This window comes from Indicator indicator, chromosome 4 (assembly GCF_027791375.1).
Source record: "Indicator indicator isolate 239-I01 chromosome 4, UM_Iind_1.1, whole genome shotgun sequence".
Classification (NCBI taxonomy): domain Eukaryota; kingdom Metazoa; phylum Chordata; class Aves; order Piciformes; family Indicatoridae; genus Indicator; species Indicator indicator.
The window spans coordinates 42,051,490-42,076,374 of record NC_072013.1 but is presented as its reverse complement, the minus strand read 5'-3'; the positions used below and the strand labels follow the sequence as shown (position 1 = coordinate 42,076,374).

Below are 24,885 nucleotides of genomic sequence, written 5' to 3'. Positions count from 1 at the left end.
CAAAACAGTGTCCAGTCCAGGTCTGGTAGTGATGCTAAATATAAATGTGGTATCAGATAGATAGATAGATAGATAGATAGATAGATAGATAGATAGATAGATAGATAGATAGATAGATAAAGATATATATTGTTTTAAAATACTTTCTATTTGTCCAAAGTTATCTCCTTTCTAAAAGTCTTTCTTGATTTATTCTGAAGCCCTTCAACCAGCAACAATATTCCATTAATGAGAGTGGTACAATCTGTGAAGCACACAAAAAGGAGGAGTAGCACAGTAATGAAGGAAGGTTGGATGGTTCATTATACAAGCAAGGACACACTGGTAAGAAACATTGAGGGAGACCTGTCTTACTGTACATACTATATGATAGTACAGAATCAAATCCTAACAATACTTTGATAATTTACAGCCACTGATGCAAGGCATTTTTTGCAGTGTTTGTGATTCTTGAAGCTCTGACTCTTGTCATAAGTGAGGACTGGCTGTGTTTGTAAGAAACAGGAGAAAGTTCAACCAAAAAAAAATCTGTATATGTCACTTGCATTATCATAGGCAGGAAAAAGTGAAGACATTCTAGAGAAAGTAAAAAATAATGTTAACACCTTAGGGGCATGGAAAGTAGCTTTTATGTTCCAGCTTCAGTGTCCTAGATAGATATCTTACTGTTAGGTGAATTGAGACTTTGGTAGACAAAATTTAGTGTAGAAAAAAGTTATTTCCATTTTGACCTGCTCATACAGGAATAAAGACTTCAGTATGTGGCCTTCTAAATCAAACCAAGGTGTTAAAACTGATACAAGAAGAAAGTTTAATTATTTTAGCATCACACCAGTAGCAAATTGTGCTGAATTAATGCAGACATAGAAGTGACATACTTAATTTTTTAACTTGGACAATTTGAACAGAGCTTGGTTATCACCAGAACAACAGAAGGTAACTCTGTAAACCCTAAACTCAAATAGAAAGTCCTCATAAAAGTTTGTAATAGCAAATAAATCTTTATAATTCCCATCTCTTCAAACATAAGCAAAGCATTTTGAAAGTGCTGCTTTTGAGAAATGAGAATTTTATTAATTCACTTAGGAGATGCTAGAAAGAGTTTTCCCTTGTTTTTTGTTGCAGAGGAAACGACACTACTGGAGACTGGACAGCAAATGCATTACACTCTTTCAAAATGATACTGGAAGCAAATATTACAAAGTAAGGAATACTGTTCAATATCTTTTTTGTACCAGGAGAATATAAGGAATTAATAGATACTTACTAAAAGTATGCTAGTAGTATCTATGTTCGATCTGTGTTTGTTTTTATTCACATCCATTCACTGACGTAATTCTGTGCTTTGGACATTCTGTTGTGACATTTTGGTTGTAAAAAGGTTCTTTTGATGCTTATATCCTTTTACCTGCAGCAGTTAAACTCCTTAGGCATTAGTGCAATAAATTTTAATAATGACAAGTCTCTTTCTCATATGGCTTCCTCTTGGAGAAATATCTCAGTGACACATGATGACAGTGACACATGATGAAGCAATCAAGTTTACACCTGTGTGAAAGGTGGATTTGGAATCTTAATGCTGAATAGACTTATTCTGCAGATTATTGATTGCAAATAATTCTTTTTCAAATAAGGAGTCAACAATGTTTTGTTTTCTAACGGAGTTCTCTTGATACGTGGATGGTCCTGCTCTTTTCTGATGGCACCTCTTTTATAAGTTTAATGAAATAATTAGAAGTTCTACTTGGTTTTTGGATAGAAACTTTCATTATTTTACCATCAACCATGCTTTGTTTAATGGAGTTTCAGGTGACAAGAGCCTTCTTGTTTGTACAAGAAGCATGTGGTTAAAAGCAACAGCTAATATAATAACTCAGTTAAAGTTCATGGTTTAGTTTTATGTGTTGATAATATTTACTCAGAAACTAAAAGAGTTTTTTCATTTTAGGAAATCCCATTGTCAGAAATTTTGTCTCTGGAACCCGCAAAAACATTCACTTTGCTGCCTCAAGGAGCCAATCCTCACTGTTTTGAAATAAGCACAGCAAACATAGTCTATTATGTTGGAGAAAACATAGAGAACATCTCAAGCATTCCACTGAATAACAATGTTATCACCAGTGGTGTTGGCATCGATGTGGCACGAACATGGGAGCTGGCAATACAGCATGCCCTGATGCCTGTCATCCCTAAAGGAGCATCAGCTGGGTCAGGAAACAGCCTGCACAGTAAGTCAATTCATTTCCTTCAGTTCATTTAAGTAGAGTCGTATCACAAACGACATGGCTCAATCTTTTACACACATTGAAATGAAGTTTTGCACAGCTAGTAAAGCCTATTCTGTCACAGCTTATCACTTGTCTGCATGTTGCTTTTAAACACCACAGTCTCTCATCTGTGTGTTTCCAGTTCATACTGGGACATCTGTACAAATCTCTATCTACACAAGATATAGATATATCTTGTATCTATATATCTGTATCTGTATCTATACAAGATACAGATATATCTTGTATCTATATATCTGTATCTGTATCTATACAAGATACAGGAGACATGCAGATGCGTACGAGGTATATATGGATTATATACAAGATATATAGAAGGTATTATAGAGATTATATACAAGAGATACACAGATATATAGAAGGTATATAGAAGGTACATACAAGGTATATACAGGTATATACAGATACATACAAGGCATATACAGATTATATACAATGTCTCTATGTATCTAGACACGATACAGATTCGTTAGCAAGCGAATAGTTTCAATATTTGTAAGACATCTCATCCACATTAGCAGGTAATAGCTTTCTTGTGTTGAGGTATTACATTTTCTTAGCTCTGTTAGGGAGTTGATAGATCTTCCCCATCACAACTGTAATTTTTGTTTCTAGCTGTCTGCAGAAGCAGCTTGTCACTCTTTAGGTGGCTGCAGCCTACATGATATGCTCCCTTTCAACACATTTAGCTGTACAACTAGCACAAATGTTCCATGCTGAGGTGAAATGAGCTCAAGTGTGAAGAACAGCTGTTCTAAGCACGACAAGGCATGGTGGTTACCCAGGACCAAAAGGAATGAATATATCTTTGCCTCCAATTTACATATCTTTGGGTAACGCTCTAGTAAAGACGATAGCATAGGTAAACCAAACATGCAACTCGTTTGAATCTAGCTCAGATATTGATAACAAAATAGCACAAAGCAAACAATTCCCAACCACTAGACATGTGCTGCTGTGGTTGCTCTGCTGCCTGTACCCAGCCTAGCCAGTGTAAAGCAAATTAGGATCTGTCTACACAATTTGGATTAGACCTTTCGTTGCGATATCCAGCCACTTTAGCACTTGACATCTGGATGCTCTCGATGCAGCACCCGATGCTAATGAGACAGCAAGCCCTTCAGAAGCCAAGTAATACAACAGGCTGTGGCATTACATCTCCAGGCACAACAGCTCACATGGCAGATTAGATCAGCTCTGTCCTCTTCTTTCTCAACTGGTTTCCTGCATAAAATAGTCTCAAATTCTGGATGTCATTTCAGTCAGGCTAGTGGCCCGGTTTGATCCCAGGATACCTAAACAAATCACCTAAGCTGCTGGACTGGGAATGACAGCTGTCTCCTCTCCCTCTTGGGAAGTTGAAAATGTTTCTTACAAGTTAGTATTTTTCTTTGGACTGTTTTTTTTTCCTTCATAAATTAAGGTAATAAATTAAGGGCTTTAGAACAAATTCCTGTGAGCAGTGAGAACGATAGCAACCTTCTGGAGTCTCCTTGTCTGGCAACTTTCAAACCCCCCCTGGATGCATTCCTGTGCATCACCTACCCTAAGTGATCCTGCTTTTGCAGGGGGGCTAGGCTCAATGGTCTCTGGAGGTTCCCCTAACATTCTGTGATTCTGTCTTCTGTTCAAAATGTAAGACTTAGCTGTATCTTTGCCCATGCTTTGTGCTATGTACACAAACCTGCACAGACCTCTGAAAACAAACTGTCAATGATAAATAGCCTCTGCATAACTGAAACATTCCGTTCTAAAACCAGTCTGCACTAAACCAATTCAAAAGTCAGCATGAACAGCATTCTAGACAGGGGTGGGATACAGAAGCAGCAGTGCTCCAAAGAAGGGTTCTTCCCTCCCCTGTGTGACATCTTTGTGTAATACAGTTAGCAAAGGCCATATTCTCATGTTTTATTGAACTCCTCAATATGTTTGCAGTTCAAAATGCTTCTGGCAACATCCTCAGCTCTGAACTTGCAGAGCTTGAGGTATTTGTTGTATTAAAACACAAGGGCAAGCATTATGTGTTTTAATAATGTCTCTTAAGCTAGTTGAAATGCATATTGCTTTCAACAGTAATTCAACAACAATTCAAGCCATGTATTTATGGGCTGGTCTGATTTTAGATTGGGCTGTAGATGAACAGCTGACCTAATTGGTCCAGTTTCTAGAGCTGTCATAGATACTGATGCACTGTACATGTCATTTCCTATTACTACATGTTTGAAGTAAAAGCACAGCAGTCTAAAGAATATTTTGCTTTCTTCCCCAGGGGATGTATCCATCAGTATTTCTGTGTCAAACTGCCAAGTTCAAGAAAATGTGGTGAGTATGCTCTGGATGCTGGTGCTACACATGTCGTGATTAAGCTTGCAAAGTCATTGATCTGTTTTGCAAAGAGGAATGTTAGGGGAGTTGCCATCAGCTGTTTGTCACTCACTTTGTAGAAAGTAACAAGCAGCTTTGCTAACTTTTGAGAAAAAACATTTTCATGGCACCTTTTCCTGGGATGCAAGAATTAGGTGTGGGTAATTTCACTTAGCACAGAATTTCACTATGGATTATTGCAGGATGTTAATTACCAAAAGGAAAAGCAAACTGTTATTTGTTCATGAGATTTGTCACCTGAGCTTTGTAAAGCTGATCAGAAACCTTGATAAATACACCATTCCCTATCATCACTGTGGTATTCTCTCTTGAAAGAAGGTGAAATGCTATCAGAGAGTTACTTACGTTGTTACATAGAGAAAGAATAAAAAGAAAGTCAAGAATTCTGGGTTTCTTTTACACTAGGGCTGCTAGGCACAGGATATGTGGTCCAGGTAGACAGTCACATATTGGTGTTCTGTCTCATGGGCAGTGGAAGCAAACAGGACTCTCTGCAGCCAAATAAAGCTTAGGAGCAGCTTTGACATTGGCCAGAAAAAGATGGCCTGCTAAGGGGGTGTCCATCTGTTTTCTAAGAAAAAGTGAGATAGCCTTTGTTATCAACTCCTGGGTGTTCTTTTACTCTACATTGTATATGCCACTGGTTAAATATCAGAAATGAAATTGAGCTCCAGGATCTGAGGTTTGAACGCTAACAGCTTGCTCTTCAGCCTGTATTTAGGCACTAAGAAATTGTGAGACATGAGAATTCCACTCTGGCATGGATGGAATATTTCAGCCCTCTCAGTGGACAAACACAAAAAGCCAATGCTCAGAACTACTGCAATCACAAAGCTTTCTGTAAGAACCCACTTGCATTTCCACAGCCAGCCCACATGAACTGACATAGAAACTTTTCATGAAAACGTAAAATTTATAATTGTGTCCAGTTTTGGGCTCCCCACTTCAATAGGGACAGGGGTCTACTTGAGAGAGTCCAAGGGAGGGCTACCAGGATGATAAGGGACTGGAGCACTGCCCTATGAGGAGAGGCTGAGAGACCTGGGGCTGGTTAGTCTGGAGAAGAGAAGACTGAGAGGGGATTTAATAAATGTGTATAAATATCTGAGGGCTGGGTGTCAAGAGGGAGGGGACAGGCTCTGCTCAGTTGCACCCTGTGATAGGACAAGGGGCAATGGATAGAAACCACAGCATAGGAGGTTCCACCTCAACATGAGAAGGAACTTCTTCACTGTGAGGGTCACAGAGCACTGGAACAGGCTTCCCAGAGTCTGTGGAGTCTCCTTCTCTGGAGACTTTCAAGACCCATCTGGATGTGTTCCTGTGTGACCTGTGCTAGGTTCTATGGTCCTGCTCTGGCAGGGGGGTTGGACTCGATCTTTGGAGGTCCCTTCTAACCCCTATCATCCTGTGATCCTGTGATCTCCCTTTTCATAAAACCCAGCAGTAATTCCTAGAGCAGGGATCCTGGACATCTGTGTAGAATGTTGCTAACAAGACTCTCTTTTATTTTCGTATGTATTTTCATCTTCACAAAATTTAAGTGCAATGCTGCACACTGGGGACTACTTGCCTGGAAGATGGCAGTGGCTGAAATTGATCAACTGTTTGACATCTTTTACAGCAATTGCAGAAAATACGGATTTTAAGAAAACCTCTGGGAATGTTTTCTGCAGATAATATGTTTTGAAATGTACTGTGGTAAAAGTAAGCTACTTCCTACCAGAAAACAAAAAAACAAACAAGCAAACAAACAAACAACACCCCCCAAAAAAAAAAACAAACTCACAAAACCCCTCCAAAAAACAATTAAATACAAATTTTATTTCCTTATCTCAGGGTTTAATATTTGTTATATTTCTGTAAACAGGACATTAGCACTGTATACCAAATCTTCCCAGACGAGGTGTTGGGCTCAGGACAGTTTGGAATTGTTTATGGAGGTAAGGCTTTGGTGTGTTGTGCAGTTATGTTTAGACAGAAAATTTCTTGGATGGTGAAAGTATTTGAAGTCTGAAATGTTTTGTTACAGAAATTAGTGTCCATTGGGTTATATATAAGCAGTGTTCATTAAACAGAGAATCTAATGGAACTGATTTTTGTTGACAGTCTATTTGTATCATGAAGTTTTCTAGCCAGTGGTGGGTCAGTGTATATTAATAGCTTCATATCATCTATAAGTTCTAGTCAAAAAAAATCCTTGAAGTGCAGAAAACTGTTCTTTTTGAGAACTCTAATTGGCAGGGGGGAAAAAACTTCTTGGCATGTTCTTGTGAGATTTTTTTCATTGTTTTTCAGTAATTGTTATTTTTTTTTCTTTTTCATTTTCTTAGCTGGTTTTCCTCTCTTTTCCTTTCTTTTTTCAGCAGTTTTTGGGTATGTATTTAGGTACAGTTGTTTGAGACAGTGTGAAGTGAGAACTAACAACAAATTTCTCACTGAAGAATCTCTACAGCTCTTTGATAAACCTGGTACACACACTCGCAGGCATTATTTGCTAGTCTGGAGCTACTACCCAAGGACTTAAGGCTATGACCTGCTAGCTGCAGAGAATGCAGCTTAAGTATATGGGCAAGCATGTATGAGAAATCTAACTCGTGTTTCTTACATGTTTAAACTGCTTTGGCAGTTGATTGATAAGCAGAGAAGAGAAGGGAACTGGGGCTCTGTTTGGCCTTCATAAGAGTACACTGAGGGGGAACTTTATCACCCTCTACAATTCCTTCTCATATATGTGTTTCTTACATGTTTAAACTGCTTTGTCAGCTGATTGATAAGCAGAGAAGAGAAGGGAACCGGGGCACTGTTTAGCCTTCCAAAGAGGACACTGAGGGGGAACTTTATCACCCTCTACAATTCCCTCAAAGGAGGTTGCAGCGAGGTGAGGGTCAGTCTCTTCTCACATGCAACAAGAGACAGGACAAGAAGAAATTACCTCAGTTTGTGCCAGAGGAGGTTCAGGTTGGGTGTTAGGAAAATTTTCTTCACAGGAAGGGTGCTCAGGCACTGGAACAGGATGCCCAGGGAGGTGGTGGAGTCACTATCCCTGGAGGTATTTGAGGGATGCATGGATGTGGTACTGAGGATCATGGTCTAGTGGTAGTAGCTTAACAGCAGGGGTGGGACTGTGAGCCTTGGAGGTCCCTTCCAGCCTCAACAGTTCTCTGATTCTCTTGTCAAAGGGTACAAAGAAGGGAAATGACAGTAAATTTTTAATAACTTCATGATTTAACTTGTTGCAAACCCCCTCTGGGAGTTACTTGGTTGTGGCCATTTGTGCAACTGAGTGAAAGTGGAACACCTTTCAGAATGATTGACGTTAACTGATAGAGGCCTCTTGTTCGATTCCTGCAGGAAAACATCGCAAAACAGGAAGAGACGTTGCCATTAAAATAATTGACAAACTAAGGTTTCCAACAAAACAGGAAAGTCAGCTTCGTAATGAAGTTGCAATTTTACAGGTATTTTTATATTCTTTTTCTTTTCTTTTTTTTTTTTTTTTGCTCTACGAATCACATTTTAAAATTCCTATAAATACCAGACAGTTGTAATAATCGTAATTGATAACCACTAGCATAAACAACCAAGACCAAATGCATTGCCAGTGTCATGTTAGGAGTTACATTTTCTGCAGTTTCATGCATCAGGCACAACAAGGAAAATGTGTTTGCTAAACTAATTCATCCATTTTCCTGTACTGACCCTAGAAATTTCATCCCTGTTGTGTACAGGTTCGGCACACCACTTAAATAAATGTTGTCTGGTTTAGAGGAACCTAAAGACTGGCTATGGAATAATAAAAGCTACTGATCACGTTAGGAAATCTAGTGCTGTGTTTATCTTTAACAGAATCTTCATCATCCTGGGGTTGTAAATCTCGAGTGTATGTTTGAGACACCGGAAAGTGTATTTGTTGTTATGGAAAAACTCCATGGAGACATGCTGGAGATGATCTTATCAAGTGAAAAGGGCAGATTGCCAGAGAGAATAACAAAGTTTTTAATAACTCAGGTAAGAAATTAATTATAGACCTAGAGGGAGATTTTAGATGGGTTGTTATCGTTGTTTCTTAAGTTTTGCTTTTGCATGGTTTATCTTTCTGATTTATGGAGTGTAATATCAAGGACAGTCAGACAGTCTTGTGTACATGATCTGATGGGTAGTAAACCAGTAAGATGGCCTGGGGAGTAAAACAGTAAGATTACCTAGGACTAGACACATGTACAATTGTCTGGCTACTAGGAAAGGGCCATCAAGCTACAGTAGCTTGAATTAAGCACAAAAAAGGAAGGCAAAGCACTAATAGCAAAATGTTGAAGGAAATGTGAGCCTCTGGAACTTCCCCATATGGAGCTTGTGCTATGTGCATATTTTCTGTGCTGAGAGCCATTCTCGCTAGCCCTGATTAAATGGATCTGGTTTCCTGTATGACTTCTCTTAACAATGTGTTCTGGGTTTGGTTTTTCTGTTGTTCTTCCTGTTGTCATATTATCGTATTGCTTCTTTGGATGCCCATAATACTGGTTTAAATTTAGATCTACAATAGAATAGTGAACCATCTAAGGGCAGCCTGTGTTTAAGAAGTCAGGAAAAATAAGCAGAAACAACAATGTTATGGTAGAGGTTTATTATTTGGGGTAGAACATAGTAGGTTGCCTACAGGCAAAACTGACACCAACTTCAGAATTTGGTTTCTTGCCTTACCAGGTTTGTTCAGCTTCCTCAGCATTGCCTCCTGTAATACAGTGAGCAATTCTACCAGCCCCTGACCAGACACAAGGAATGGAGTTAAAGCCACAGGAGAGTAGGATGGATATCTGCTACACTCTGTTCCCATATTCTTGTGTCTAACAGAGTAGAAATGAATGCAACACTCCTTATGCTTTCTCTCCTCGAGAAAATGCATAAATTGGGTCACATAATATTTCTGTGATTTTTTTTTGAGTGAGTTTAGATCTGGAAGGTCATTTTGCACATGGTTCTGTATCCAGAGATCTCACACAGAAAAAAGTTAACCGGACATTTTTGCAGAAGATATCTTTTTGTTGGGATATTTCCCTATACACCATTCCTTGCTTCTTTGGACACTAATATTATCCGAACAATACAAAGAAACAAACAAAAAATACTGACATTTTAAACTAAACTTCTTTCTAATTTGTTTCTTCACAGATCCTTGTTGCTTTAAGACACCTTCATTTCAAAAATATTGTTCATTGTGACCTCAAACCAGAAAATGTGTTACTGGCATCAGCTGATCCTTTCCCACAGGCAAGTAGAAAATGTCCTTTCTTAAGATTTTTCTTTTCACATTAATAAGTATTAGCAAGCAAACAAAAAAAGCGATTAGTGGCCTGTCTACATCTCTTTCAGGGAGCTCCACAGATATTTTAAATAAGAAAAAGCTGATCACTTACTCAAAAAAACTCTCCAAAGAAGACATGTTTGAAAATCCTCACCTTTTGTCATTTGCCTAAAATATCAAGCTGGATTTTCAAGTGTGACATAATTGCTTATGCAATTGTTTCTAATTTGCTTACTAGTACAGCACAAATTGCTTCCATGGCTGATCTGGTCCAGATAGGCAACAATTTGCAAGCAGTCACCAGAAAGAGTTATTTTTCTGGAAGTTAGAGCTCATGAAGAACAAAGGCTTCTTTAATTTGATGAATTTAAATGCCAGGTAGATTGCAGAATATTTTAATATTCTTTCTGGCTCACTGCTGTGTTTCTCATTAAGAGGTATTTGTATCAATCAGCTCCTGTTGTCTTTGATCTGTAGCTCATATATAGTCCCCTTCAACTAACTATATTCAAAAGGAGCACTATTTAGAATTTACAAATAATATCAATAATTGGAAAGGAAGGATCTATACTGAAATGTTAAGTGAGAATGTTTAACTAGCTAAATCTGTCCCTCCAAAGAAATCAGACAAGGATGGTTGCAGAGGCAGAGTGTAATCATGTCCACAATAAAACAAAAGTGGAAGTTCAAGAACTAAATTTTGTCAAGTTGCTTGATTTAGGAAACAAATCATGGATAAAATAATTTTTCTATTTGCTGTGTTCTTATGCTATTTTCACCAGGAGCCTGAGCTGTTAGGCCCATCCAAAAGGGTATTTCTTTTGTTCTTAGCTGTTCTGTGTTACTGAATTTACTGGGAGGCAGAAAGGAGATGCAATGGCCTGTGAATCTAGCCTCCTGCCTCAATGGAATGAAGGTGCTTCTCTCAAAGAGAAGTATGAACAAAAAGTGTGTTAAAGGAGCAGTAGAGATGCATTTTGCAGCTAAAGCATGATAACAGTTTCTCAACTATGTATTTGGTAATAAAACTAATGTCTGTGTTACACATTTTTCTTCAAACAGGTAAAACTCTGCGATTTTGGGTTTGCCCGAATCATTGGAGAGAAATCCTTCAGGCGGTCAGTTGTAGGAACCCCAGCCTACCTTGCCCCAGAAGTGCTGAGGAACAAAGGCTATAACAGATCTCTGGATATGTGGTCTGTGGGTGTCATCATTTATGTAAGCCTCAGCGGAACTTTTCCCTTCAATGAAGATGAAGACATACATGACCAAATCCAAAATGCCGCTTTCATGTATCCACCTAATCCCTGGAAAGAAATTTCCCATGAAGGTACTGTCTGTTTGTGGCTGGCTTTATATCAATGCTAAAAAAGACTGTTTTCCTTTTGTATTCCAGTGGAAAAAGAAAAAAGAAATACTTGAAATTCCAAGGTACCATAATGTACCAGAATGTAGTGTCTCTGTTTTGTGCCATCAGCTGCTTTAAACATTTCCTGCAGAGCAAGTATAGACTGCATATGGCATAGTCCTTTAGAATGGTATCTCTCCAGGAGGTGTTGAAGGAAGCACATACCCACCTACAGATTGGGTTGCTATAGAATCTTGTGGGGAACCCCAGCTGCTGGAACTCATGTTGCTTGTATTTATTTCTCTACTTCTTTCAGATCTAGTGCTTCTGCAGTCTTTTTCTCATTCTATTTGTGCCAGTAATTTAGCTTCCATTCAGCAGGATCCTGTAGCTTTATAGTCTTTCTGTGGAGAAGATAAAAAAGACTGAACAACTCCAAAGAGACAAGGTTTCAAGAGCAGTGTGAAGAAAGTGGCACAGAAGAGTCTTTCTGTGGATGGGGGAGTCTTGGAGATAAATAATGAGACTTTTGAAACTAGAGTTCTGGTCAGTGGCATCAAAGATATTAACAAGGCTGGAGAGGGACTACTGTTTGTAAAGGTCTGTACAAGGACAAGGGGCAGTGGTTTGAAATGAGAGAGGAGCAGATTTGGACTGGATATTAGGAACAAGTTCTTTACCATGAGGTTGGTGGAACACTGGAACATGTTGCCCAGGCTTGACAAGGCTGTGGGCAACCTGATCTAGTGGAGAATGACCCTGCTCACTGCAGGGGGCTTGGACTAGATGACCTTTGTAGCTCCCTTCCAACCATTCTATGATTCTATGATAGCAAAAGAACAATGTGAATAATTCATTATGAACATCTTTAAAGAAGGTAAATGAATTCTGCTAAAGATGTTTCTAAACACGACTAAGGAGGGCATTTAATAAAAATATCAGTTCTATTTTCACCAGCATTTTCTTGGAGATAAAAAATATTTTCAGGCAGGTCGATTTTCTTTGAAACATTTTTTTTCTTTAATCTTTCTATTCTTAACTTTTTGCAAGTTTGCTTCATAAGTCTTAAAAGGAGACATTATAAACATCAGAGCCTTATTTTTTTTTCTGAATTGTAGTATGTACCAAATTGAACTAAAATATTAGCATTTACAATTTCCATTATGTACAATACTGTTTTTCTGGGTTTCAGGTGACATGTTTAACTTACACATTAAGTAAAGCTTAGGGAAGTGTGTGTGTATTTACTATAATATGTATATTATAGCTGTGTGAGATCATCAGCTGAAAAATGCTTTGAGAGCATTGTCTGTTGTTTTATCTCAGTGGCAGATGAAGTTTGATGAGATCTGTTGAAGGAAAGTAGGAAAAAAAACCCAAAGCTATAAATGTGCACACACACTGAAGTCCTCCTGAACCTCCACACTTCTTCTGTGTAAGCTGACATAAGTTGTTGGCAGCAATGTTTTATCTGGCACTGGAGTAAGCAAACAGCAATCAGCACAGAAAAGTCTGCAAGAAATTGTCTCCAACAAGTTTCTACTGTGGTAGACAGAAGATTAATTTCTACATTCAGAGGTGAAGATTCAGTAGAGCACCTAAAGAAGACTTACCCACTAGGGTGTTATCTCTCCTTTTATAGAATCTCACAGCCTTCATAGATATGTAAAACGATTTAAGTCGGAAAGGACCCCTTCATTAAGAGTAAATGGATATCAGGCTGCAGGCATGCAAAAGGGAGGGTAAGAACACAACTACCAAATTGCTAAGTTGAAATCTGCTTATGCATTATGATTTTGTGATGTATTTTTAATTGCTAGCTGCTGAGCCACAATATTGTGCTAACCTACAACTTGAAAAACTGAACAGATCAATTACTTGATCCAAGCGTTAGTTGATCCATTACTTGATAATGCTGTTTTTTAGAGCTCAGAATTGAACTCAGACTCCAGATGACCTTGGGAAAATAAAGGAATGCTTTTCTCATGTCAGTTACTCTGGTCTGCAACCCTGTGCAGGTCATCAAAGGGCAGATCTGTGAGCCCTATACACCTGCTGGCTCCATCCAATTTCTGTAATCTCTGACCATATACAGTACAGTAGAGAGGGAACAGTCCAGGAGGTTCCTAGAATGGTGGAAGATAACTTCCTGACACAGCTCGTAAGGGAGCCAGCCAGGTAAGGTGCTCTGCTGGACCTGCTGTTTGTGAACAGAAGAGGAGTTGTGAGTGATGTGATGGCTGGATCTTGGGCACAGCAATCAGAAAATGAGGGAGTTGTCAATTGTTGGAGAAGAGGGCGGTCAGCAGAACAGCCACCTTGGGCTTCTAGCAGGCAGACTTTGGCCTGTTTTGGAGACTGGTCAGCAGAGTCCCTTGGAAGGCAGTCCTGAAGTGCCATGGAGCCCAGGAAGGCTGGACACTCTTCAAGAAGGAAGCCTTAAGTGCTCAAGAACAAGCCATCCCATGTGCTGAAGAATGAGTCAGCAGGGAAGAAGGCTGGCCTCCCTGCCTTCTGAATGGGGAGAGCCAGGGAAGGTTGTGGAGCAGGGCAACCAGGTGATCAGGCCCAGTCAGCGTGGGTTCATGCAGGGCAGGTCCTGCTCGATGAAACCAGACTCCTTCCACTGCTGATCTTTCACGTAGGCAGTGGTGAAGTAAGGACAAGTAGTCCATGGGCAATTAAGAGAAACTTCAGGGCTTTAGGATGACTGGTTAGGGATCATGAGCACAAGGAGTGTTCTCCTGTATCCCCCCCAGTCACAGAGAGTGATGACAGAATAAACAGGAAGAGCCAGGAGATCAATGCCTGGCTCCAAGCCTGGTGTTTCTGGCAGAACTCTGGGTTCTTTAGTCATAGCTTCCAGGTCTGCTGACAACAGACAGGATACACCCATCTCAGAAGGCAAAGTGATCCTAGCCTACGACCTAGCAGGGGTCATTGAAAGAGCTTCAAACTGGATTTGAAGGGAGAAGGGCACAAAACGGGGCTGGCTAGAAATAAGTGCAAGGAATCACAAGAGCACCTGAGAAGAGCCAGGCAGATACTGGGACTTGTCACTACAAAAAGGTGGCAAGATCTTTAGACCAACTGAAGTGCATCTACACTAATGCACACAGCATGGGAAACAAACAGGAGGAGCTGGAAGCCATTGCCTATCAGAAAAATTATGATATAGTAGCCATCACAGAAACATGGTGGGATCTCACACCACTGGAGCACCACAGTTGATGGCTATAAACTCTTCAGAAGGGATGGGCAAAGAAGAAGAGGCCATGGCATGGCCCTATATGTCAGGAAGTGTTTTGATTGTATTTAGGCTGATGATGGTGATGATAGAGTTGAGTGTTTATGGGTAAGAATCAGGGGGCAGGCCAACAAAGCAGATATTCTGATGGGAGTCTGTTATAGGCCACCCAACCAGGATGAAGAGACAGATAAAATATTCTCTAGGCACCTGGCAAAAGTCTTGCAGTCCCTGGCCCTGGTTCTTGTGGGGGACTTCAACTCCCCTGGTGTCTGCTGGACATACAACACAGCAGAGAGGGAGCAGTCCTGGAGATTCCTGGAGTGTATAGAGGATAACTTCCTGACACAGCTGGTGGCAGAGACAACTAGGAAAGGCACCTTCTGGACCTGCTGTTTGTGAGCAGAGAAGGACTTGTTGTGATGTAATGGTTGGGGGCTGTCTTGGGCACACCAGTCATGAAATGAAAGTTCTCACTTGCTGGAGAAAAGGAGGGTCAGCAGAACTGCCACCTGGGACTTCTGGTGGGCAACCTTTGGCCTGTTTCAGAGACTGGTGGCTAGAGTCCCTTAGGAGGCAGTTCTGAAGGGCCAAGGAGTGCAGGAGGGCTCAACACTGTTCAGGAGGGAACTCTTAATGGCACAGGAACAGGCCATGCCCATGTGCTGAAAGATGAGTCGGCAGGGAAGAAGGCCAGCCTGGCTGGATAGTGAGGTTTGGTTGCTGCTTAGGGAGATAAGGAGGGTCTATGGTCATGGGAAGAAAGGGCAGGCCACTTGGGCAGGCCGCTGCAAGATTGTTGTGAGACTATGCAGGGAGAAAAGCCCAACTGGAAATTGATTTGGCTTCATCTGTTGAAGAGAACAGGAGATGTTTCTGCAAATGTATTAGCAACAAAAGCAGAACTAAGGAGAATCTCCTTTGTTGGATTCAGGAGGAGCATAGCAGTCAAGGATGAGGAAGAGTCTGAGGTATTTAACACCTTTGCCTCTGTCTTTAGTAGTATGACAGAAGTTTTAATATACATGACTGTGATTACTTTTAATTTGTAACCAAAATTGATTGGACCAAGTATCATTGTTGCATATAAAATAAATACAAAATAAATATTATCCTTAACGCAGGTGAGAAAGAGATATTTTTTAAAGTATTCTACTGTATGATGTTGAAAAATGTCATACCATAAATGAAATGAATGTGAACTTCTCCTTTCTTTCTCTGTGACACACTGATTGCTTCTCAACTGCCAAAAGGCAATGCTGGGTCCAAGCAGTCTTTAACAATGGGCTCTATGAATTGTACCTTACAGGCAGATTTTTAAAGTGGTACCTTCATCCAGAGGCTATATTACATGCCTCAGTAATAGAAGGCAGCAACTGAGAAGTCAGTCAATTTAGAACAGCTAAACTACCATCTAGGAACTAATACTAACTCTTAATTTATGCGTGACAATAAAAATGCTAGGTTCTCTGACCGTATAAAATGCAATATGCATGACTACTTTTTTTTACTGCTGAAATGAATCATAGCTGGTTGCTATGAATGTTCATAATATGATAATCCTAGAAACACTGTTGTAGAACAGTGAGAAGTAGTGGAAGAAGCTTTATGTCAAGTTGAGCGAAACCAAATTTTTTTAGAATGTTTTTTTCAAACCTGCTGTTGTCTATAGTCACAGCAGGTGATGGCAGGTAAGACAGAAACCTCAAAACAATGGATGCTGGGGAGAGATTAACTCACAACCATACCAGGTTAGGATCTCCTAGGCTGCATCAAAAGAAGTGTGGCCAGCAGATCCAGAGAGGTGATTCTGCCACTTTATGCTCTGGTAAAGACCTCACCCGGAGTACTGTGTCCAGCACTGGAACCCTCAACAGGGAAAGGATATGGACCTGATGAATTGGGTCCAGAGGAGGGCTACAGAAATGATCACGGGGCTGGAACACCTCTCCTGTGAGGACAGGCTGAGGGAGCTGGGTTTGTTCTGCCTGGAGAAGAGAAAGCTCTGGGGAGACCTACTAGCAGCCTGAAGGGGCCTTACAAGAAGGATAGAGAGGGACTGTTTACAAAGGCCTGCAGTGAGAGGACAAAGGGCAATGGTTTGAAATCAGAGGAGGTGTAGATTGGATGTTAGGAACAAGTTCTTTACCATGAGGGTGGTGGAACACTGGGAACAGGTTGCCCAGGGAGGTAGTTGAGGCCACATCCCTGGAGGTATGCAAGGTGAGGCTCGACAAGGCTCTGAGCAACCTGACCTAGTGGAGGTCCCTTCCAACCCAAACTGTTCTGTGATGCTGTGATCTCAAACATACACAGCTGATACACCTGAGCTAGCTGCTGCTAAAACTGAAGGAACCTGCTTGCTTGAAATTTTGTGGATGTGCTTTTAAGTAGAACTGTGCAAGTTACAAGTTCTTTGTTTTGTTCTGTAATTTTCAGTTTAAACTAAGGGAAGTGATCATCAACCGAGTGTGTTGCCCATGTCTGTGCAACAAAGACTTTTATTCAAGGACATGTAATTTGTTGCAGAATGGCTAACAAAAGAGTATTGGGACATTTTGCATGCCTGTTGCAAAAACTGACACTGACCATTACTCTGTCTTAAAGAACCAAACTGGATGTAAAAATTCTTGCAACTGTAGTTATTTCCACACTCTTTGCAGACCATTACTCATGTAAGGTTGGGGCTATTCTGTCTGGAGAGGAGAAGGCTCTGAGGAGACCTTATTGTGGCCTTCCAGTGTCTTAAGGGGGCCTACAAGAAAGCCTGGGGAGGGACTTTTTAGGGTGTCAGATAGTGAAAGGGCTAGGGGGAATGAAACAAACCTAGAAATGGGTAGATTCAGATTGGATGTTAGGAAGCAGTTTTTAACCATGAGGGTGGTGAGCACTGCAACAGGTTGCCCAGGGCAGAAACCCCATTCCTGGAAGTTTTAAGGGCCAGGCTGGATGTGGCTCTGGGCAACCTGATCTAGTGTGAGGCATCCCTTGCCCCCATAGCAGAGGGGTTGGAACTAGGTGATCCTTGAGGTCCCTTCCAACCCCGACAGTTCTATGATTCTGTGTACAAAGGTTAATAGCTGAAGTTCATTACTGTCATATTTACTTCTATTTTTATTGTAATCAGCAATTAAGAGCTAAGATACTGTAATTTTTTTTTTAAATCACATACTTCTTTGCATTTAATGGATAGTGCACAGATTAGAGTGAAGGATATTTGGTTTAGTGACTATTAGATGCTTTTGCTGATACTGCCAAGCAACAAGATGTTTATTTGGGAGCTGGAATGCAGAAGGTAGCAAAAGTTCAAAAGGAAAGAAAAATTTTAAAAATTAGATAGCTCATACCTAAGCACTGTGTCTGGAAAAGCATCAGGAGTTAGAAAGTAGTCTAACTGTTAGCAATTGAGTCAACATGGATCTTTCTGGTTTTACATCTTACATGAATTGTAGCCAGACCAAACTATGTTTGATAACTATGTCAGGACACTGTGAGGACAGGATGGAGTTTTTTGTAAGGTGAAACACAGAGAGTAAGTAGGACCTTTCCTCATTCCCTTTAAGAAGTCTCACAGAACCTGTTGGTGTCTGAACCTCTACACCAGTTGCCACCTTAACACCAGTTAAATTCAGAATTTTCTTAGTAACAGAGTGTCCCAGATCCCTAAGGAAATCCATTAATCCTTCAGTTCCAGCACTCAGCCAGTCTGTGTTGAACTCCCTAGGTTCTGCTTTCCTTTACACAGTGCTGCCCTTTTCTTACTTTGCCAGTACATACCACTTGCATCTTGACTCCTGATACTCAGAACTCTTAAGCCTGAGAAGTAGCTTTTCTTCGATTGCATGACTTCCTGGCAAAAATTAGCAAATGCTTTTTGCTGTTGAAACTCATATTTGATCTGTTTCTTCACGAATGGAATTCTATCAGATAGTTTGGGCCCTAAGTCTTCATAGTTGTCATGTTGCATTTGTGCTAATTTACTGCTAAGAGGCAAGTGATATTTGGAAACTTCCCTGGTGAAAGGAACCCTGGATAAAGAACTAAAGCACCAAAGCTTGTTTCAGACAGCAATATTCCAGTGGTGAAACAAGCAGACTTAATGTGTAAACTTCTCTCAAGAGCAAGTGATTGCTCAATACTGACAATCCTAACCATCCAGTGAAGCTGCCTTTGCATGTCTTGGGTTTCCTTTCTTGTCCTTCTTTATGTACCTTCTCTTGATATTGTTTCTAGGTCAATGCCTCAGCAATTTCCCCCAAAATACAAAGAAATTGCCATTGTCCTAACATGAAAAAAAGGGGCAAAGGGGGTCTTCATCCTGGTGTAACTAAAGGGAGGCTGAATAGCTGGGTTTAGTTTTGTCCTATCTGCTTCCAAAGGGTTGGACAAAATACATAATAGAGACATTGTCAATATTCCATGGCAGGATGAATATTCAGTAGTTCTTGGCAGTTACAGAGCCACATCATGGGATATGTGCACTTACATCTCAATAGTTGGCTGACTGAAATCAGCTCTCAGGACAGTCAACTCTTTCATCAAGTTCTTGAGCTCTTTGTCAAACTGAGATTCATAGTAAATGATGAAATCCACTTCACAGGCATTTTGAGAGGGAACAAAATAAAGATAAGATAGAGAATTTAGCATGAACTGGACTCTACACTAAAACAGTAGCTAAAAATCTGTTTGTCCACAACAGGAAAAGTAAAATTAGGACCATCTGCTCCAGGAAGGGCATGACTCAGAACCTCTGGCGATGCTGCCTTTGTCAGAAGTCCTGAGATTTGTCTTATCTCATTCCCATTCTTGCTTTGATTTCCAAGATAATATTCAGCACCAGGAAGTCAGTACTTTAGTGGTAGTCTGCTATTGCTGAGAATAGTTTTATCTGTTCATGCTTACTGCATACATCCAGGTAGGCTGCCATATACTGTCCCATTTTCCTGAACATTGTGCCTGTTGTCCTCTGCCCCATGGCAGAAAAACGCAGAAAGCTCTAGTTGGCAAACTGACTCTGGGGAGAGGAAGCCTCTGTTAAAAAATAAAAGCTTTCACATGTTGCTGAGATGGTTGATGGTTTAAAGAATCTGTCCCATCTGCTTTTAAAATAGACAAGATGATTATTCAGCTCCTTCAATACCCAGCTGGCAACAATATCCGTCTAATGTGTTTCATACTGAATGATACTTGGTGATGCCATGTTTCTATGTTAATTTCAAGACCATCTTTCACTGTCACCATGATACAAACAAATAAAGATGTAAATCATCCTGCTTTGGACAAGCCCAAAGATACTGTGATGAAATGGGAAACTTGCAGTGATACAAATCCTTGTGGCCAGTCATTTATTCTGTAACAATAAGCTAAGAACATGTGCCAAGCATTTAGCACCACCTAGAACAGAATTTAACCTTTCATAATAGCCTCATCTTTTATTTCTTTTGTTTTTAAAATGGTTTTAGTAGGTGCATTCAAAGCTCAGCAATCCCAGAGATTTTTTCAAATGGGTCACTCAGTGCAGTTCTGTGCACTGGTCATTGACTCATGGACTTCTTCCCTTTAGGCCCTAGTGCCATAACTGTAACTTCAGTGAATCATTTAATCCTTCAAAAACACAGAAATTAATGAATTTGTAAAGAAATATAGCTACATTTCAACATCTATAGCTACATTTCAATATCCTATAGCTACATCTCGGTATCTGAAGGGGATCTACAGTAAGACTGGGGAAGGACTGCTTTGAAGGGCTTGTAGTGACAGGACAAGGGACAATGATTTGAAACTGGAGCAGGGTAAGTTTAGGTTGGACATAGGAGGAAGCTCTTTACAATGAGAATGGTAAAATACTGGAACTGGTTACCCAAGGATGTGGTTGAAGTCCTCTCCCTAGAGACACTCAAGATCAGACTCAATGTGGCCCTAGGCAGCCTGATCTAATTGGAGATGACGAGATGACCTTTGAGGGTCCTTTCCAACCAAATGCAATTTCTGAGTCTGTAAGTACCCTCACCACTGTGAAACACAAGTCTGTTGACTAGCAGCAGAAACAATGCTCATTTCAAAAACACAGTATTGCAAGACTTAGTGACTTATAAACCCCAATTCCTCCACTCAGTGCATGGGAAGGAGCTGCTCTCGAGTCATCTAAAAGTGCTAACTAAGAATCTCAGAGATACATACACGTGTATATATGTTTACTACGGTGCTTGACGAGTACTGTAGTCTTCACGTGAGATTTTGTCACTTGAGCAGGAACTGAGTAAGAATTATATTCAGTCTGCTGTGTGCCTGCCAAAAGAACCCAGAGGTAGACAATATGCTAGTTAGTGGACAACTGATTAGTAAAACAGTTGTCATCCCATGAGGAAGGGTTGCTTGGGTACCTTCAGGGATATCAGTATTGACTGCAGTTTGCAAAACGCTGCCGTAAGAAGGGATAACTGTCCTCTTTTTACAGCTGCCACATCTGTCTGTCCCCCTGTTTACAAGTCCCAGTTGAAACAACTGCATTCAAACTGACTTTTTTCCAATATTATTTCTTTCCAGCTATTGATCTCATCAATAATTTGTTGCAAGTGAAAATGAGAAAGCGCTACAGTGTGGACAAAACATTAAGCCACCCATGGTTACAGGTATGGCTCCAAGTTACTTTTTTTTTCTTAATGTATTTAGGCTCTAAGAATAGAACAAAATTTCATCTTTAAGTGCAGTAGAATCTAAGCAAATCTACAAACCTGATGTTTCCAGATCTGGAAAATTTAATACTTCTTCACCAGTTCCCCTATAGATTCTCTGTGATCTCTGAAATTAGTTAGATTCCAATACTAAACTCTTTTGTGTTTTCAAAATGCACTACAAAATTGTTTTGTTTGTTTGCTTAGAATATGATATCTATAAAAAAGCCATTATAGTCATTTGACTTAACATTAATAGTTTCCAAGGGAGGTTGTGGATGCCTCCTCCCTGGGGGTGTTCAAGGCCAGTTTGGATGAGGCCTTGAGCAGCCAAGTCTGGTTGAGAGGCATTCCTGCCCATGGCAGGGAGGTTGGATGATCTCTAAGGTCCCTTCCAATCTAAACCATTCTGTGTTTCTTTGATTTGTTCTGTGATGCTATGAGACCAGCTTTCCAATACCTGAAGGGTATGATTCTCTGATTGTATGAATTGTTTTAGCACTGTGCCTCATTTAGATATTATGGAAATCTGCAGAATAACCTGTAACAATCTGCAAAATAACCTGTAACTCATGACAGAGTGTTACGAAGTTAATTTCTCAAACAATCCTCTAGAGATGAAACCTGTCTCTGTGGGCAGGTTTCATATTTATTAATGAATACAATTTTTCCATTGTGGAGCACTAGGGATGCCTGCTCTTTAGCTTGCCGACTTAATAGCACTTTGCATATTGTTGGTAGTAGAAGAGAATGTCATTTCTTTTAGGAACTTTAAAATTAATATTGTTATTCTATTTCAGGACTATCAAACCTGGTTAGATTTAAGGGAACTTGAATGCAAAATGGGGGAACGTTACATCACCCACGAAAGTGATGACTCCCGATGGGAACAGTATTCAGGAGAACACGGATTGCAGTATCCAGCTCACCTTATCAGTCCAAGTGCTAACCATAATGAAAACACCAAGCTAGAAGAAACAGAAATGAAAGCCCTCAGTGAGCGTGTCAGCATCCTTTAAGTTGCATCCCCTATAATCTGTCAAAACACTGTGGAATTAATAAATACATACGGTCAGGTTTAACGTTTGCCTTGCAGAACTGCCATTATTTTCTGTCAGATGGGAACAAAGCTGTTATGCTGTTACACTGTTGATGTATCTGAGTTGCCAAGACAAATCAACAGAAATATTTTTGTGTGACCAACTGTGTTGTATTTACCAAAGTTCCCAGAAACACTAAACTTGTTATTGTGAATGATTCATGTTGTATTTAATGTATTAAACCCTGTCTCCACGGTGCCTTTGCAAACGAATGTTTTCCTTACTTGAGCCTCATTTTTGGTAAGAGAGAACTTTCCCATGAAGATCTGGGGTTGGTTTTATTTTTTTGTGCATCGTTAGTATTGTAATTGTAAGCAAACTCTTGAGGAGTAGATTATAACTGCTGTTCTGTGAACAACTTCTACCGTTTGGATAAAAAGCTTTATTTAGTGTCCAAAAAAAAAAAATGGTTAGGAAAAAAAAAAAGGGAAAAAGTAATGACTTGCATAGCACTGTACAGTTTCAAATCAGATAACCTGTGTGTGTTGTGTTTGCCTCTTTGTGTACAGAGATACACACACATAACACATAGCATAACTTGCTCTTAAGCATATATGCAGCATATAAGGGTTTTATTTCCCCTTTTCTTAAAATATTCTTCTCTAATATGAATATTCTCTAATATGTGCATTCAGAAGCTAAATAACTTGTTGACTATATGTATGTTTTCAATAAAAGTCTTGTTAAAATAAGTTTGTTTGGTGAATCTTTTTGTATAAAATCTCGCTGCAATGCCATCGGAAGTAGGTAGAAGAAGTTAGTCCATCAGTAGACTGAGGGAGCTGGGATTGTTCAGCCTAGAGAAGAGAAGACTCTGGGAGGACCTTAGAGCTGCCTCCCAGTACCTGAATGGATCCTACAAGAAGGCTGGAGAGGGACTTTTCATAAGGGTGTCTAGCAAAAGGACAAGGGGGAATGGTCTTAAGCTAAGAGAGAATAGGTTTAGACTGGATCTTATGAAGAAGTTCTTCAGTACAAGGGTGGTGGGATTCTGGAATAGGCTCCACAGGGAGGCTGTGGATACCTCCCTCCTGGGAGTGTTCAAGGCCAGGACTGGATGAGGCCTTGAGCAGCAAAGTCTAGTTGAGAGGCATCCCTGTCCATGGCAGGGAGGTTGGAGTAGATTATCTCTAAGGTCCCTTCCAACCTAAGCCATTCTAGGATTCTATGAGACCTAATGGCAGCCTTCCAGTAACTGAAGGAGGGGGGCCCTTAAGAAGGCTCCAGAGGGACTGTTTACAAAGGCCTGGAGTGATAGAACAAGGGGCAATGGTTTGAAATGAGAGAAGAGTAGGTTTAGACTGGACGTTAGGAGGAAATTCTTTAGCATGAAGGTGGTGGCACATTGGAACAGGTTGCCCAAGGCGGTCGTTGAGGCCCCATCCATGGGGATATTCATGGGGAGGCTCAACAAATCTCTGAGCAAACTGATCTAGTGGAGGATGGACTGGAAGGAGGACCATTGGAGGTTCCTTCTAACCCAGCCCTTTCTGATTCTCTGATTCTCTGATTCTCTGATTTTCGTTTCTAACAATTAGTGTTTCCACATTAACCATGTAGTTTTAACCATGAGAGGTTCAGGCACTGTAAGACGCTTGACAGAGCAACTGGGTGACAAGCTGAAAATTGTTCTATGCCAAAGGCTAGCTCTGGGGAGAAAAGATATATACATATATATAAAGAGAGAGAGAGGTATTGAAGATTAAGGTTAAAAAAGAAAATTATCTGAGAAGCAGAAGTATGTAATAACCACATCTGACAAACCTCTTCTGATCAGCTCTTGGCTTTATGTTACAAGGATGAGCTTTTCAGTAGATAAATTAATTCTTTCCTTGAAGAAGAGCTTTGTCCAGAGGAAATTTATGTAAATACATAACGTGACCAAAGCCAGCACAGTTTTACTTGGATACTTTACACCTCTACTGGAAGGATATTGGGTACTGTAGAAAGAGTGAAGATGCCTTTATTCAAACAAACAAACAAAAACATAGAAAGTTAAAAAGTATTGTGAAAATTGCTTATAAATCCCTTCCTTATAATGACTTACAAATATTCCCTCCTCCCCATCTCTTTCCCCTTCTCCCACTTCGTAAAAAGAAATCCTTTTCCACTTCATCTGGACCCTGAAGGAAGCTCTCTGATAATACTGGCCTTGTAAGATGTTTTGAAACAGCACTGGTTGGGCAGAGTTCAAATGTCTTGACTATTTTGCTATACTATGATGTCTATATTTTCAGTTAGGATGTTCCTACAAGGCTAAATGTGGCTAATTGTTGGCCATTGTTTCTCTTTCATTCAGTCCTAATCTTCAAAGTATAAAATAAAACCAGACTCAGGTTCATTACCAAATTTCTGTCAGCAAATGTTTATATGTGTGTGTGTATATTTAAGAGCAAGTCCACTTAGAGTGGTGGACTCATGGATATATAAAAGGTTATATTCTGTTTTTTAACTATGCCAGGAATCAAGCCAAATTAACTACATTTTCTAAAAGGAGACAAGGAAATTATCAGTCACACAGAATTTGTTCAGATGCTG

General features: G+C 40.1%; 1 protein-coding gene across 2 annotated transcripts in view; it reads left to right on the top strand.

The window, feature by feature from the left end:
- The window catches only part of PRKD1 (protein kinase D1), a 65,882-nt gene extending 43,174 nt beyond the window's left edge, over positions 1 to 22,708 (top strand). For both annotated transcript variants that reach the window (XM_054380682.1, XM_054380683.1), the window contains 11 exons: positions 201 to 324; positions 1,126 to 1,203; positions 1,949 to 2,228; positions 4,558 to 4,610; positions 6,544 to 6,616; positions 8,028 to 8,134; positions 8,523 to 8,684; positions 9,846 to 9,944; positions 11,041 to 11,308; positions 21,120 to 21,205; positions 22,048 to 22,708. In XM_054380682.1, the coding sequence (XP_054236657.1) occupies positions 201 to 324; positions 1,126 to 1,203; positions 1,949 to 2,228; positions 4,558 to 4,610; positions 6,544 to 6,616; positions 8,028 to 8,134; positions 8,523 to 8,684; positions 9,846 to 9,944; positions 11,041 to 11,308; positions 21,120 to 21,205; positions 22,048 to 22,266 (1,549 nt within the window). In that variant the 3' untranslated portion in view covers positions 22,267 to 22,708. The remainder of the gene's footprint in view (positions 1 to 200; positions 325 to 1,125; positions 1,204 to 1,948; positions 2,229 to 4,557; positions 4,611 to 6,543; positions 6,617 to 8,027; positions 8,135 to 8,522; positions 8,685 to 9,845; positions 9,945 to 11,040; positions 11,309 to 21,119; positions 21,206 to 22,047) is intronic.
- Positions 22,709 to 24,885: the final 2,177 nt, after the last annotated feature.